At 33.5% G+C, this 18,193-nt stretch overlaps 1 protein-coding gene across 3 annotated transcripts in view; it reads left to right on the top strand.

Moving 5' to 3' along the window:
* Positions 1 to 586: 586 nt before the first annotated feature.
* The window catches only part of bbc (choline/ethanolaminephosphotransferase 1 bbc), a 43,058-nt gene continuing 25,451 nt past the window's right edge, over positions 587 to 18,193 (top strand). For all 3 annotated transcript variants that reach the window (XM_085959266.1, XM_085959265.1, XM_085959264.1), the window contains exons 1-3: positions 587 to 937; positions 13,857 to 14,097; positions 16,125 to 16,283. In XM_085959266.1, coding sequence (XP_085815392.1) covers positions 726 to 937; positions 13,857 to 14,097; positions 16,125 to 16,283 — 612 coding nt within the window. In that variant the 5' untranslated portion in view covers positions 587 to 725. The remainder of the gene's footprint in view (positions 938 to 13,856; positions 14,098 to 16,124; positions 16,284 to 18,193) is intronic.

An 18,193-nucleotide genomic window follows, 5' to 3' on the forward strand; every position in this document is an offset into this window, starting at 1 on the left:
TTTCGAAATCAAAGTTGCCAACGCAGCGATTTTACTGCTTTTATTTAGTGCGTATTTTTCCCACTTGAGTACGCTGCGCTTGCGCGGAAGCGCCGAAGCGGTGGCGGTCCAGTGTTGCCAACCGTACTATAATTATAGTATTTGTACTATAATTTTGGTCTGCGTACTATGTACGATCTAAAACAGGTATAGTACGCCCAAAATACTAAAATTTTGGATATCGGGAAAAACATGAAAAAGTACTAAAATTTCAATATTTTCGTTCGATAGATTGGTGTAAAGTACTATAATTTCGCAATATAAGAAGATTTGGAGAACTTGCTCGAAAAACATATTAAAAAAATCCTTGACTTTGGTTTAAAATTAAATTTTTTGAATTCTTCGGTAAGCATTGTTGGTCGGAAGAGGTATCTAAATAAAAAGGCGTCTCGGAGTTTCTTAAATTCTCCGTTATTTATTTTCTGAGACAAAAAACCTATACATTTTCAACACAATAACGCGTACTATATTTTTTCCCCAAATACTATAATTTTGTAGGCTCTGTACTATAATTCAGCTTTGAAAAGATGGCAACACTGTGACGGTCACACCATATTATTTTTTTAATAGAAAGCTGAGTGACACATTTTCAACGTTTTGACTGAGTGCGATTTTCATTGTAAATATCTCATGCCGCGCGTTTTAATTCATCGATGGTACGCGTTTAAAGTGTAAATAGAATCAAAATGCAGTTTTACAAGGAGCGGCTTTTGACAATTAGCCAGCTAAAAAGGCTAGGCGATCATAAGTATTCCTGTACAAGTGTCAGTCTTTTAGATTCTGTGCTGCAGCCTTGGTGGACCTGGCTAGTTTCCCAGGTTCCTTTGTGGCTAGCCCCAAATTTAATAACTATTGTAGGTTTAGTAATAAATATTGTAACAACTCTTATATTAATAGGGTGAGTGACCATTCATTTATTTTGTATTTTATAATGAAATGTCATGCAATGAAAACTTGTATGTATAATTTAGGTCAGTGTGCTTATTACAAATTTATATTTTTATAATGAGAATAATGTATGGTTTTAAATACAGCTACATGCAGTGGCCAGGTGGATGTACAGTTATCTTTTCAATTAACAATGTTGATAAATTCCATTCCCATCATGCCTTCCTTAACTTGACATTCTCGTCTACAAACAGAGCCTAAACTTCTCAACAGACTAGGTACTTTTAGATTTTGTTGTTATGGTACCTAAACATTTTTGTATTAAATTATTTACAAAGGCCAACAAGACAATCATAATTAAATATTGTATATCTCAAATACACTTTTTTAAATAGTTACTTATTTCCAACATAACCACCAGACAGACGATTAGCTTATCTATATTTTAATCTTACAAATTTTACATGTTCTAGTCTCTTTTTCATCTTACCCAAGTGCAATTGATATTTTCATAGTTTTAATATTAAACTTGAGACTTGTTCATTGGGGCAATGCTTGGATAACTGGATGTGTAGGTACAAGTTTTACCTTATCAACAAAGACATTGGTACTTGAACGTAAAATTGCTTGAAATTCTAAATATGTAGGTACTTGTCTATTGAATTTAAGTTGTTTTCTAATCATAATGTAAGTACATACTTAGTTACATTTTAAATGGAAGATGAAAATCCTATTGTTATTATACTTACTATAGGCCAGCTTTTGGTTAGTTTTTATATCTTACAAACATCAACCATAAAAAAGAAAATTTTGAATGAGAATCAATAATTTCTATATGCCCGATGCATAGTGTCTACGTTATGTAAAACTGATTAATCACAATTCCTATGCATAGATGACACTTTACCAAAACAATCATGTCGCTTAATGCAAACGAAATTATTGCCATTTTAAAATTGATATAATAGTGACAATTTGAAAACTGCACAATCAAAAATGAATAGTTAATTTAATGGTTGATTGATTAATTGAATAAATACGCACACTGCAAAACAATATAAGCGTTTCTAGTGTTTGGACAATATTTCATTGAATTGGAACACTGCATCAGTTGACGCATATTACGTACATTAGATGTCAGTTTGGTTTCAACCTTTTGAATAGTATAATGATAACATGTTTAATGCTGCTAGTCTTTCGTGTTTGCCTAGATAATTAAAACTGAAAACAATTTTGTAACAACTATATTTAATAGTTTTCTGTATGGAATTACAGTATAACCCCTATTTAACGTTTTATAAGGGACTGAAGAAAAAAAACCTAATTGGAGGGAAAATGTAAAAGGGGGGTATTGAAAAAAAGAACATTTAAATTTTATGTTTCTAAAAAAATAACGTTTTATTAAAAAACAACATTCAATTAAAATTTTTATTGAAATTTTTTTTATTTTTTATTAAAAAAATCATGTACTTATATTTGTTGCATTTTTGTTATGTAATTCTCACCTTACACCGTTCGAATGTCACGACCCAATCATTGTTAAGCGCGCGTACCTCGCTATTTTGAATATTTCCGACGTAAATTGCGGGAAAGAAAAACGTAAATTCGGGTATTAAATGTACTGAAATACATTGGGACTGAAAAAATTACACGCAATTGCCGGGAAAACGTGAATTCCGGGCACGTAAAAACGAGGTTATACTGTAGTTGACAGGTTGTCAATTTTGTTTCAATTTCGCACATCAGTCTATTGTTATTGAGTTATTATTATAACTATGCATTAGGCCCTTAGTCTTGAATATAATATAAACTTTCATAGTAACAGATTTTCATATCCTAAGGTAATCAGAATCTGCTAGTTACATTTTTACAAAGGAGCCATCAAGCGTGTCCATAATAGCCATTTGATAGTAAGTAGTGCATTTCACTTCAATGAATTAGTACTTCACTTAGCATGCACGGAACCGTAACTTTATAATTTTATTACAATAGTAACCATAAAACGTAGTTTTCTTATAATAAATTAAGACGGTACTTCAGTGAAACGGCTAATAATTTTCAACTATAGGTGTGACGAAATTTTGGACTGGCTGGCAATCGGAGAGCGAAAATCGAGCTGTGAACACGTCAATTTGTTTTGTGATGGCGACGGGGGAATTAATTCTTAAATCGTGTAAAGATGACTAAAAAACGTTACCCATTTACTTGAAAAAGAAAACATGTCAATGAATATATTATTATTATTAGTAATAGAACAATAAACATAACATTAAATGGACGCATGGTGACTTTTTATGACAAATTATGTTTTGTTCTGCACGCGTCATTTGCACAATCTTCGCGTCGCGTGTCCCTGATAACTATCTTAGAAATAGAGACCATCAGTTGTTTATTCTCCCAAGGTGCAGAACCAAACTGCCACTGGTAATGCCAATTGGGAGGGCGATAACTATGTTCAACGAAATTGCTTCGGGTGTTGATATGTTCCACCTACGTGAGAATGAGTTTAGGTGGACGTTGTTTTATAAATTCTTAAAATAGGGTCTGCTTAACTCATCCGGTGTACTTCCTTGTACCTACCTAATTTATCTACTGATCTATCTCTTTTTTTATATAATACTGTTATATTTATATATCTTTGTTTCTAAATGTCATGTTGTGAACGTCTTAAACTTATAATTTGTAATGTCCACAATATGTTTAAAAAAAAAAATTAAATAAATAAATAAATAAATTGAAATTAAGTAAATATATCGCAAATAACAGTAACGCTTGATAAATACTTAATCTACTCTATATTAAAAAGATAATGTTTTTCTGTCACACTTAATTTTTCCCTACTTCCTGTATACCTACCTAGAGACTTACAATTTTGTATAAAGCTGCTAATATGGTGACAATATATTCTATTAGTGCGCGTCGTTGTTTTATACACCGTTTACACGTGTATGGATTTACTGCTGCCAGTACGTATTATCGCGGCAATATCAAGAAAATGCATATGTAAACACGGATTATCGCGCAAGTTGCAAGATTGCTTCCATGGATCAAAAAAATTCAGCAGGTTCTGAATTTCCACGCAATAGTTGGAACTTACATGGCGAATGCGTATGCGCAGTAGAACAATAGTGGCGAACTTGCTAGAAATACTTAATACAAACTAACACATTTTTGACATCACAACCTGTCAAAAAACACCATACTATGACAACATCGCATCTCGCTTACGTTTGCAAAAGGAGATTGGCGAGACAGTCAGCACTTTTACGTGTAAACAGTTATTATTGAGATAGTTTAAAATACACACTATTGGTGCCAGTAAATTCATGCACGTGTACAGGCACTATAAAGACAAGATTTCAATTACAAGCATTTTTAACCACAATAATATGCAATTGTTATGCCTACTTTAGTCCAACCCAAGATAATTCTGTTTGTCAACAAATTTTCATTAAAAGTCCTATAAAAACTATTTATGTACAAACATTTGTATAAATACTTTCTTTTGAATTTTTTTTATACAAATGACCGTGTTTTATTGTATTACGCCGCGGACGAAAATGCAATTGCCAGTAGACGCTTTGTCGACTCAATCATGAAGAAAATCAGGGGCACAATGATTGAAAGAAGTTGTATGTATCGTAATAAATCTTTTAAAAGTGGATGACATGTCCGAAAATGGTTTACAAAACAATACGTATAGTTTTCTTTACCAGTTCAAATATTCTTCGAAGAGTTTTCTTTTCGAATACTTGGATAGCCTTCTCTCATTTATCCGTAAGTCCTAAAATTTCACACCCATACAGAGTAATTGGTATCACAGTCACGTATATTCAGAATTTTGAATTTTTGGACAGTGCTTGAACCTGAATAGCCATGCTTCTTTCGGGGAAAAATTCTTATCGTGTATTTTTGTTTGAATTGCGACTTTTTGTGTTATGTGAAAAATACCTATTATAACGAGCAAATTCAGTCGGTTCCATCTTCCTCGTAATAACTATGTTCGACTGTATATTATTTACATTGGTGCCTGCTTATAATTATTGCACAAATCATATATCAGTATTTTATGGAGCATTTGACCTATCTAACCTAACTTTCTCACTTTAGTACAACACTTACTTATCCAACATTATTACTTACTAGCTGAGCCAGCTGGCTCTCGCCAGTCTGTCTCGCTAGGTCTTGCAGACAGCTTTTCATCATAGTGACTTGGTGTTGGATTTTAATATAATACTTGTAAAGTGTGTATAGACGGCGTCATAGTTTTCCCTTCGGGATGGATTTTCATTCACGTCAGACAATTGAAAATTTATCTGATTTGTCAGTTTTACGATATGCATGTCGTCACTGCAAATACAAATTTGGAGTCATGTGCGTAGTCTATTCTGGAGTCTGGCCTTCTCAATATCATCTGACACCATTTCAGGCTGCTAAGCCTAGCAAAACAGCTGGCAATCGCCGATAGCTACCACTGTCATTTTAATTTTAATACAATATATGTGTAGGTATGTGCATTTAAATATGATAAATAGTTATACATCTCAATCGTGATTATCATAAATAGCGATCCAATATAACGCGAATATTAATCTCTTTCGGGTCCCATTTACATAATAGAAAAAGGTTAGCAGCATAAAAAATAAATTTAAACATTATTTTGTTTCATTGTCTATAAAAAATAAATGCTTGGAGCCACAGAATAATATTTTAAAAATCATATTTTGTTTTAAAAATTAACCTTAAACAATATAGTTTCCCGGTGCGGGACATTCATATCGAGACAAATGTTGATAAATAATGAAGTAATACATATTATATCTGATAAGAATAGGAATTTATAAGACCTAAAGATGTGGAATCAGCTTAAAAAGGCCTTCATCCAGCAGTGGATTGATACAGGTTGATGACGATAATGACGATATAAATAGGTAGGTATATAAAATCACAAATTTAAAAAAATATTGCAGTTTATATGACCAAGAAGAGTAGAATTAGGTTGGGATAACCTTCATCCAGCAGTGGATTAATCTTGGTTGATGATGATAATGACGATATTATGAATGGGAAAATATAATATCAGCAATTTTGATAAATATAGTAATTCATATGACCGACAGAAATTCAAACAACTTAGAGAGGCCTTCATCCACCGGTGGATTGATTCAGGTTCATAATGATAATGGAAATATAAATAGATATAATATATTATCACCGATTTTGATAAATACAGCAATTCAAATGACAGAAAGGAGTAGAATCAGGCATGGGAGGCCTTTATCCAGCAATAGATGGGTTCAGGTCAATGATGATAAGGACGATAGAAATATGTATAATATAGTAGTAGAATCAGGTTGCGGAACTCTTCATCCAGCAGTGAATTGATCCTGGTTGATGATGATGACGATATGAATATGTTGATAAATGTAATATCACCGATTTTGATAAATACAGAAATTCATATCACAGCAAGGAGTAGAATCAGGCTAAGGAGGTCTTTAAGTAGTGGATTGGTTTAGGTCGATGATGATGATGATGACGATATGAATATGTAAATAAATATAATATCACCGATTTTGATAAATACAGAAATTCATATGACAGAAAAGAGTAGAATCAGGCTAGCGAGGTCTTTATTAAGCAGTGGATTGTTTCAGGTCGATGATGATGATGATGATAATGATGATAATGACGATATGAATATGTAAATAAATATAATATCACCGATTTTGATAAATACAGCAATTCATATGACAGAAAGGAGTAGAATCAAGCTAGGGAGGTCTTTATTAAGCAGTGGATTGGTTTAGGTCGATGATGATGATGATGACGATATGAATATGTAGATAAATATGATATCACCGATTTTGATAAATACAGCAATTCATATGACAGAAAGAAGTAGAATCTGGCTAGGGAGGTCTTTATTAAGCAGTGGATTGGTTCAGGTCAATGATGATGATAATGATAATGACCATATGAATATGTAGATAAATATAATATCACCGATTTTGATAAATACAGCAATGCATATGACAGAAAGGAGTAGAATCAGGCTAAGGAGGTCTTTAAGTAGTGGATTGGTTCAGGTCAATGATGATGATGATGACGATATGAATATGTAAATAAATATAATATCACCGATTTTGATAAATACAGAAATTCATATGACAGAAAGGAGTAGAATCTGGCTAGGGAGGTCTTTATTAAGCAGTGGATTGGTTCAGGTCGATGATGATGATGATGACGACGATATGAATATGTAGTTAAATATAATATCACCGATTTTGATAAATACAGAAATTCATATGACAGAAAGGAGGAGAATTAGGCTAAGGGGGTCTTTATTAAGCAGTGGATTGGTTCAGGTATATGATAATGATGATGATGATGATGACGATATGAATGTGTAGATACATATAATATCACAGATTTTGATAAATACATACATTCATATGACAAAAGGAGTAGAATCAAGCTAGGGAGGTCTTTATTAAGCAGTGGATGGATCCTGGTTGATGATGATGATGACGATATGAATATTTAAATAAATATAATATCACCGATTTTGATAAATACAGAAATTCATATGACAGAAAGAAGTAGAATCTGGCTAGGGAGGTGGAGGTCTTTATTAAGCAGTGGATTGGTTCAGCTCGATGATGATGATGATGATGACGATATGAATATGTAGATAAATATAATATCACCGATTTTGATAAATACAGAAATTCATATGACAGAAAGGAGGAGAATTAGGCTAAGGGGGTCTTTATTAAGCAGTGGATTGGTTCAGGTATATGATAATGATGATGATGATGATGACGATATGAATGTGTAGATACATATAATATCACAGATTTTGATAAATACATACATTCATATGACAAAAGGAGTAGAATCAGGCTAGGGAGGTCTTTATTAAGCAGTGGATGGATCCTGGTTGATGATGATGATGACGATATGAATATGTTTTTAAATATAATATCACCGATTTTGATAAATACAGCAATTCATATGACAGAAAGGAGTAGAACCGGGCTAGGGAGGCACTTATCCAGCAGTGGATTGGTTCAGGTCGATGATATAAGAATGATAGAAATAGGTATAATATCACAAATTCGTTAAACCGATAGTAGTGGAATCAGGTTGCGGAACCCTTCATCCAGTAGTGGATTGATCCTAGTCGATGATGATGATGATGATTATGATGACGATATGAATATGTAGATAAATACCATTAGAAATTCAATACTGTCAAGAATACAATCAACGTAGAGAGGCCTTCATCCAGCAGTGGATTTATTGAGGCTCGTGATAATAATGGCATTATATATAGATAGGTAGATAATAATATTATATCACTGATTTTGATAAATATAACAATTCATGTGTAAGTAAGGATTAGAATAAGGCTGAGGAGGCCTTCATCCAGCAGTGTATAGGTCAAGATTGATGATGATAGGGACGAAAAAAGTAGGTAGATATTATACAATATCACACATTTTGATAACTATAACAATTCGTATTAATTTCTTTCATTGTTTGCAATGGCAACTTTTTTAGTATGGAAATTAGTACCCTAGGTAATTATTCAATAACAAAAATAGTGTGTGAACAGCCACAAAGTATTTTAAAAAAATCAAATTTGGAATATCACATTATCTATGAAATGGCCGTCAGTGGCGTACCCCGCTGTCAAAAGATATTATACGTATTAAATTGTACCAAAATTATGGTTTTTTCACCGGAAAAAAGTGCGCCAATGCCTACATTACGATATTTGAATAAAAATAATCGAATCCGTTTGTCAAATAAAGGATTAGAAGGTCTTAAGCGACGAAGACGTCATTCTGCTGTATGTTAAAAGAAGTATGGCGAATTGTATACGCTGTATGAGAAAATATCAGTTATAAACGTACAGTACCTGTAAAATCATTGAAAATTTGTGAAATGTGGTCAATTCAAACGGTAGATGAATCGGTAGCGCACATTTCGAAGTGAAGATGTAAAAATAACAATAAAATGTCGCTTAAATGAGCTGTTGGTGTATTTTCCAAAATCTCTTACGATAATAATAATGAAAGATTCTATCATCAAACAAAATCTTTTCTGAAGATGTAATCAGGTCACTGCGCACAATCATATTTTTATTTGTGATAAAAAGATAGTTATTCTTACATTTACAAATTGTATGCGTAATAACTTGTGTAGGTTCCTTCTTATCTATTAAGTTTTTTTTCACATGCACTACCTACTTGATCAATATTATGGTTTTGTCTTTACATCAAACCAAAAATATGGAAAGAAACATTCGCATTGTATGCAACGCTCCCTATAATTTTTCTATTGTGTGTGCGGATCATCAACGCATCTGAGCAGTGTCACTCGTCACCCAGTGCTGTAAATTTACACCCTTTCCCCCACAAACACACAGATACAATTTTTCATTGAAACTACCCTTAAGGTATTTATTAATTTCGTAATTAAAAATACAACGTTCAAAAATAGCATTGTTTGCACAGATATATCCGTACTTTCATCAACAATAATGTATGAAACCGAGACTTCCGTAGGTAATTCGTCCAAAAATAATTTTTAATGACTGCATTAATGCATTCGACAAATTCAAACGCAAAATTTTTACTTCGACAGCTTCCGGGAATATTTATTATGTGTTTAGATACATGATTTTGAATTTCTTGTACAGAAAGCATTTGAGCATTTTTATTTTTATAGCCAATTAACAATCAACATTACCAATTAACACTTTGACTAGATCGCAACCAGATTTTATGCACTCAGCGATTTCAATCCTATTTGTGTGTTTCCGTCATTATTTTCAAAAGTCCATCTCTTTTCAAATTTTTCAATTTCGTAATAGCATCCCCGTGTACTTTTTGACTTAAATGCATTTTTAAAAGATACAACCTCCATTCAATCCAATTCTTTCCAGACGTGAATTCTCCTTGCATATTTGCTGTGGAGCATAATATGATGCATTTGACCCAGTCATCTGTTTCCGAATGAACAAATATAATACATATCACCCACCAATTCATACTTTTTTGCGAATGCAATGAAGAAGGTGGCATTTCTGTTTCGACAATTTCAGAGAGCCATTCTAATTCAAATTTATCGCAGGATTTCTTCTTAATGATCGCATTTGAAATATCACATCCACTATACCAAGTTTTCTATAATAATTATTTCTACATTAATAAGTATAATTGTATATAAGTATGTAAGTATAACACCCACGATGGCCGCGTGGCTTAAACACAGGTCTATAGTGTCGAGGGTCCCAGGTTCGAATCCTGGGTCTGGCAAGTACACATATTGTTTTTCAATTTGTGTATGAGTATGGACCTAATAGGTTGAGCAAGTGGCTGACATCCATTTCTCGTAAAAATACCCCATATGATCCTATTAGGATCGGACATGGTCGAAAGAAGAAGTATAATTGTACTATATATGTGATTGTGCAAGCAATCGTGTTGTTCACTTGAATTGTTTATTACGTACACTGAACACACCTGTAGTTATTACTGAAATCTGGCAAAGGAAACTTTATTTAACAATATTTTTGTGTGAGGACTGTGCGGGGATGAAAAGATGTGTGCGGACACATTTTGGTAGGTGTGCGCGCGCACACACCTTACAGGGAACGTTGATTGTATGTAGATTCATTTAAAGAGATAATTTGACTCATCTATTATGAGATTTATATATCAATTTGCAGGGCCAGCCTCAGATATAAAAATCAATGATACAACACTTTGGTGTTATTATTTAATTGAAAAATCTTGTAAAATCGTTTACGCACATGACTAAGTAAACAGCTTAAACCCAACGAATATCAAATACTGACAGCCATTGCTCTAGTTTAAAATCACAAATACCATCATTAATAACTGTGCAGTTTAACAACTTAACTATACTTCATTCGTTCAGTAAACACGTTTATAAGACTATCCAAATGTATCAAACGGTGATTATATGGTTCTGTAATCTCTCTTCTTGGTTATTGGCTGAGGATCGTGGCCAACTAGAAATTCATTCATCTTCTGAGTTACCAAGATTCTTCACCCCTCTCAGTCCTCTGCTTCTCTTAGGGCAGAGTGTACGCTGCCTACAGCATGTTCCTTCAGCGTACTTACGCCTTTTCTCAAGGCCACCCAAAACTACCAGTCTCCCCAGGTTATCCAGTCTGCGCCGAATAATATGTTCAAAAAACTGCAAAATACGTCTCAAACATATTGGCGAGAGCTGTTACTTTATCTGTAGTTTCTGGAAGATGGACTGGTTCGTTTTTGGGCTTTATCCATGAAATGCGAAACATTCGGCGCTAACACCACATTTCGAAGGCATCAATAATTGTCTTCCGCTCCCTTGTAGTCAGAGTCCATGACTCGACACCGTACAAAAATATGGAATGCACAAACACCATTTTTATGGCAATTGAAATTTCTCGAACCTTCCATATAGTGTTAAGATGTGTCATCGCATTTTTCGCAATCTGTGTGCGTCTTATTTCTGCTTCATATCCGTCTTTTCCACTAATGTTCGATCTCCTGTCCGACAAGAAGATCTAGGCAATAACCGGTAGTCGCTAGTGCGGTTAAAAGTAGGAGAAGCTTGTTAGTGCACAGTTTTAACATGTGGACAGTTCGTCGCTAACCGGAAGGCGCTTCAATCGAAGTGCGGTTAAAAATGGGAGGAGCTTGTAAGTTCACAGTTTTAACACGTAGCCAAGAAGATCTTGTTGGACAGTATACAAACTCGTCCACTGTTTCTAGATTTTGAATTATACTTGTTGTTGGTAGAATATTACAATGTGCATAGAATTCATTTTGCAAATAAATGTTGAATATTTGAGACGTAAATAAAATTGCGGTAAATAAAAATGTAAAACCGGGAAATAAATGTCATCATCATCATCAGGGGCGCGACAACCCGGTGTGGGTCCTGGCCTCCTCCAACAGCTCCCTCCACCTGTCCCTATCCAGTGTGGCCGCTTTCCAATTCGGTACCCCTAGAATATGGCATTCACTGGCAGCTCCATCCAACCAGCGAATCTTTGGCCTCCCTCTTCTTCTACGTCCTATTGGATTGCTGGACATCACTCTCTTTGCCGGTTCATTGTCATTCATACGGTAGCCTACCGGTAGCCGGTACTTAGCCATCGCAGTCTCCCAATCTTAATTGATTGAACTGCGCTGCAATCTTCGTACAGCCTGTAGAGCTCAGCATTATATCTTCTCCTCCAATTGGTGCTATCCCTGATCGGTCCATATATACGGCGGAGAATTTTTCTTTCAAAGATGTTCAGGGCTCGTTCATTTCGCAGAGTTAATGTCCAGGTTTCCGATGCGTAGGTGAGCACTGGCTTTACAAGTGTCTTGTAAAGAGTGCTTTTAGCTCGGCGAGATAGTATGCGGGACTTAAAATGTCTTAACAGGCCAAAGTAGCATTTATTAGGGAAATAAATGTACTGAAATGAAATGTGACCACAGAAAATACACGCAAATAGCGTAAAAATGTGAATTTCGAGCACGTAAATCCAGGGTACCACTGTAAATTAAAAGTTTGTATTTACTATAACCTAAGTAAAGTCAACTGTTAATATCCATATATTAATACCAATTTATATTAAAATATTTTTTCCTTTACACGAAATCTTGTTCAAAATATATTTATTTATACTTTAACAAGTGTTAATATGTATAGTCTACACAGCCTAGCTAGCATATAGATAATAAATAAAGAGAGGGTCAAGCAATCGGCTTTCTCATACAATTGAATGAAGCAGGCCAACAATACCCGATAACTTACGAGAAATATCGACGCGATAAAAAAAAATGCTGGGCATCACAGAGGATTTACTTTGGCCTTTTGACAGTCATTATAACGTACCCATAGTACGTGGAAGTTTTTCCGCAACTTGATTACCAGCCTACCTCACCATACTTTTATGGGAACATGCCTGCTTCACCATACTTTCATATAACCTGCCACCCCTAGCCTAGTCACTTTGTCAACACGGATATCGATCTCCTTTCCCTCCATGTATTGTTTATAACAATATATAATAACATTTTTTGGATGAAAAAAATAGGTTCTACATTATTTAAAAGCACCAATAGTATTTTATTGAATGGAACATTCGTTTCGGTTTTTTGGCATGCTATAAAAATTTCACTATGGCGATCCTTTTTTTTTGAAATTTTGAACACCTCACGAGATATTGAAAGTTTTAATGTCATTTACAATTTTATCACTTAATATTTATTTAAGTATATGTCCAGATTAATACTTCAGGTCGTTGAATAATATTGTTGAAATTTCACATTGCGAAAAGAGAGAGTTAAACTTTCACGCTTGATGAGAGGCAAGAACATAATATTTACTTTGCAAAATAATAATATAGCCATTCAAGCACAAAATTGTTTATTCATTAATTTGCAGACCGACACATAAAAAATCCTTTTGTTATAATAATAAATGTATGTAAAAGCTATGAAAGATGATAATTATTATAATAATATATTCCTTATATAAATAAGTCAATACTAATAATAAAATTGATGTGTCTGTCTGTGACTCCTTGTCAATTTTATGTAGGTGGCCTAAAGTAATACATTGACAATCATTTTTAAGATGATTAACCATATGAAACACCGAGAAATGTGTATGTTAGTTATGTAAATAAAGCAACAAATTTGAAATCAGAATATCAGCCGCCATTTTGTTTTTGGGCCTGCCAATAGAAGAAAAATAATAATAAACTTGTTACCAATACAACCAAATGTGCAATCATTCTATTCAATAATTGAACTGCTTTAAAATAGTCAATTTATGTTGTTTTAAATCAATAAAGTCAGTTTTACCATACTAAATTATTAATGTTGTGATTTCTTTGATTTCAGATTTAGTCCTGATGCCAAATCAGATGCGCCAAGATGGTCGTACGCACTGTGTGCTTTGGGCCTCTTCATATATCAAAGCTTAGATGCAATAGACGGGAAGCAAGCCCGTAGAACGGGCACAAGCTCTCCCCTAGGTGAATTATTTGACCATGGATGTGACTCTATATCCACAGTATTTGTGGCGCTCTCTGCTTGCACAGCTGTGCGCCTGGGACAATTTCCGACATGGATGTTCTTTCAGGTAACTATCATTTACTTCGCCATTTAGTCTAATTTACATACTGACATACTGTATTGTGTGTTGATTATTGAAATAAATTTATTGTATAATTACATACGATACCACCTTTCCTTGCATGGTTTATATACATTTTTTTTTTTACCGTAAAGGACGCAAATGTGGGCTATGGCTAGAAAATAGTGATTGTTACCTGCGCAGTTTGAGATTGTTATAATTTTAGATGGTTCATTTACACACACATCAGCGGCGAAGAGTGGAGGTAGGCTGTGGAAATCCGACATAAAAAGCGCATTCTAAACTTTGTCAGTCATACTTATCTGTTTTCATTGAACTAAGAATACAAATCGCAGATGGTGTTGGATATTTTTTAAAATTCAATTAAACCTGCCTAAACCAAACTATAATAGATGAAATATATTCTACAACCTACATCCACTCTACACGAAACACGAACATTTACACAGAAACACACGGGACACGAAATAAATATTATGTATGTATGTATTGCAGAATAAAACAATTTCTGAATACCACCTAATTGTGGCATTCGAATCCATAACTCACTTTTCAGGATCTGCGTGTTCTAACATCTGTGTTAACATACAATCATATCATTTTTATATATTTTTTTTTTATATAAAGTCATGTAGATATCTAGTTTAGTTATCAATAGTATATAATGTTTAGTCATAAACGATGTCACATGTTTTTGGGGAATTTTGACACCCCCCCCCCTTTTGTTATAATGATTGGCTTCAGTATGATGTCATTTCAGAAGAAAACAGTTTATATTTCGATTGTTTTGTGATGTCACATTTTCTACAACCCCCATATTCCCGTTGTCAAATTATATCAGACCCCCTCCACTTCATTAGGATGTGAAGCAACGTATGGACAGCCCGTAATGTTCTTACAAGACTACACAAATCACCTTGCAAATCCAAAGTGTAATACTTGTTTTACTCAAATTATATTACGTAATTTGCGTAACCTTGTTTTTGCATTAAAAATTAAATTTTAGCATTGTTTTCGCATTTCTAAATGAATTATTTTCATTATGTATACTTAGTTGAATAGCCACAAATGACTTTTAATTATTTAGGAAATTGTCATAGTACAATTATTAATGCTTATTTGATGGCTATGTAATGGAATCTAATTGTCAAATCTGTACTAATCAAATTCATCAAGCCAGAACGAATTTGTTTAATGTGTTTTTTTCTACAAATACAATTCCAATCGTCATTTTATAATGATTTTTTTTTAAATACGATAAGTACCGTGAGATTTAAATATTTGAATTCATAACATTCTTGGATACCACACACTATTATAGCAAATTCGAATTTTGAATGTGTTACCACTGTATAAAACTAAAATATTTTATTATTTTGTTATTCAATTTTGTTTGGAAACAATATTCAAAAATGTATAAGTATAGCACTTTTTTTATTAAAAATACATAAATAACATGGAACAGCGTATTCGAAAAATCATGGAAAAAAAATTGTGCCAAACAGGATTCGATCATACAAGTTTTGTTTGCCAGGCGAATGCTTATACCGGGTACTCATTAGCGTGCCGTAACTGTGACCGTTACAGCAGTAACCAGTATAGTCGCCAAAAAATTAGTTCGCGACCCTAATAAATAATTATTTCGCATCTAGAGTTGGTTACAGTATCTGGAACGGTTATTGTTACGGCTTGCTAATGAGTATCCGGCTTTAGAAGTATCCTTCTTGCGGATAATTACTAATACCTACACAACTGACGATGATGTTTTCAATGTTCATCGATATAGCTACCATCTTTGTAATTTGAATCAATTTATTGAGACAGTGGGACAAAATGTAAAAAAAATGAGATATATCTCGTAAATACTACAAGCCTAATTCTAGCCACCCAAACTTTATACCTATAAATCTGTGTGCACGGCGTGTAATTATTATAAATATTTTTCCTGTACTATTGAGACATTTTTGTTATAATACCTATTTAATGTATTTTTATTTTTTTTACCCTTTCAGTGTTTTTGTGCGATGACACTGTTCTACTGTGCCCACTGGCAGACATACGTGTCGGGAACACTGAAGTTCGGTAAAGTTGACGTCACCGAAGCCCAGTTTACCATCATCGGAATACATCTTATATCAGCCATATTTGGATCGAATATATGGCTAACCTCGGTGTGTATAAACACTTAAACTTATTGTTTTATTACCCAGGAGTTTTTTGATATAGGTCACGAATAAGGTATCATTGCTAAATTATCATGACTTAAATCAAAATAAATGAATCTTTTTCTTGTTGGCAATGTATATATCAATAGTGAAGACGCAATAGTACCTAAGTGATTATTTGGAGTTTATCTTAACTCGTAAAAATAATTTTAATTAGCGTCTTTGCTAAAGATGCAAAATGCAATTAATTTATTATTCTATTTGTAAATAATGATATTACAATGTGATAGATTAGTGACGCCTTTAAAATTCATGAAATTATCGTGCCTGCAATGGCTGACTGGTAAGATGTCCGCTTAGTCGTGTGTCCGAGGTTCGAATCCTGGGTTTGTCATTGAAGTTAATGGCCCCACCAAACCACACCCGCTCCGCACCACATCTGGTCTTAATCGGGCGTATCATGGGACCCTACGTTTGATGTGAAGCATCATTTTTTAATATGACGGAATGTCTCAGGAGCAGTTACCCAAGACAAAGATCGCCATGCGCTTTGTCTGAATTTACATGACTTTAAGTTAAGGTACCCATCGGAGAGATGAGCATGTAGAGGCAATATTACAGATTGTAGTACTGGGTTTGGCAAATTCACATGTAATTTTTTTAATGTGCGTTTGGATCCGTAGCATGGATCTAATCGGTTGAGCAAGTGGCTAACATCCATTTCTTGCCTTAAAAAAATCTGTTCTGAAACCTCTTCGTGTGACAGCTAAAATCCACATCGGATTGTAGAGCAAATGGAAATTGTGTGAACATAATTAGCGCCATTATTTGAAATGTGAGAAACATTTAGAAGTGCCTAGTTGGTTGAGCAGCCGTATTTGTAGCCATGGACAGCGGGTTCGATTGCGTGACTGTAATAAATGCATTTTTTTTTTTTTATGTGCATTTGGTCCAGCACGAATCCAATAGTTAGGGTCCAAATGGCTAACAATCATTTCTGATAAAAATAAAGTTCAGCCAAATAATTTGCCGTGTCACTGTTTGAGTCTCCATTGTTATGTTTTTAATTTGTTAAAATTATTTATGTCCACCCAACTGATGGACCAATGGTACTTGATTTTCTCAAATGTTGTTTACTCCTGCTGAATGTTATAAACTAGTTGTTTAATGTCAATTCACAACAAATTAAGGTCTATAATAGATTATTAGGTATCCATTATTCTGTATTAATTGCGTTTGTTTATGAGTTTTCATTTTTTTTTATTTTGCAATGACTAATGACGATTCGGAGTCATTGTAATCAAGGAACAAACATGAATACATCCTGTTTTATCAGAAAATATCATCATAGTAATGGAGTTAATTTCCAATGATAGCGTGATTATCAAGATGAGTGTCTCATTTTATGCAGTTATTAATTTTATAATATAAAATTATCTAGGTACCTTGAATTATATTCAATTATCAAACTAAGTACAAAACCATAAACAAACTCAATCTATTGTAGATATTCTAAGTTTTTTTTTATTATATGTACCTAAATACTTCTCCCTGTAATAATTGAATTGGTTTATATTATCTTCTTAGTATTTCATTGTATTTGATTGGATAAAATAATAATGGATTTAATTCTGCTAGTTTTCTTTATTTTCGTATCATTGTGAGGTCTATTACTGATTTCCGAAAATGTTATCGGTTTGCTTTTAACATAATAATTCTCTACGGCAGTGATTGCATCCAGGGTTCCATGAAAAATTGCACTAAGTACAGTTTGACACGTTTTTTTGTAATTGAGTCAAAAGAGTGTTTGTGATTTCCATGTGAATTATGTAGTATAAATATGTAGTATTTTTAAAGAAAACTTGTGATTGTATATTGTATTAACATAAAATCATTAGAAAATAATATCATTGTCT

This window comes from Rhyacophila brunnea, unplaced genomic scaffold, assembly GCF_057557595.1.
Source record: "Rhyacophila brunnea isolate RB1 unplaced genomic scaffold, BYU_Rbru_1.0 scaffold_8, whole genome shotgun sequence".
Lineage (NCBI taxonomy): Eukaryota > Metazoa > Arthropoda > Insecta > Trichoptera > Rhyacophilidae > Rhyacophila > Rhyacophila brunnea.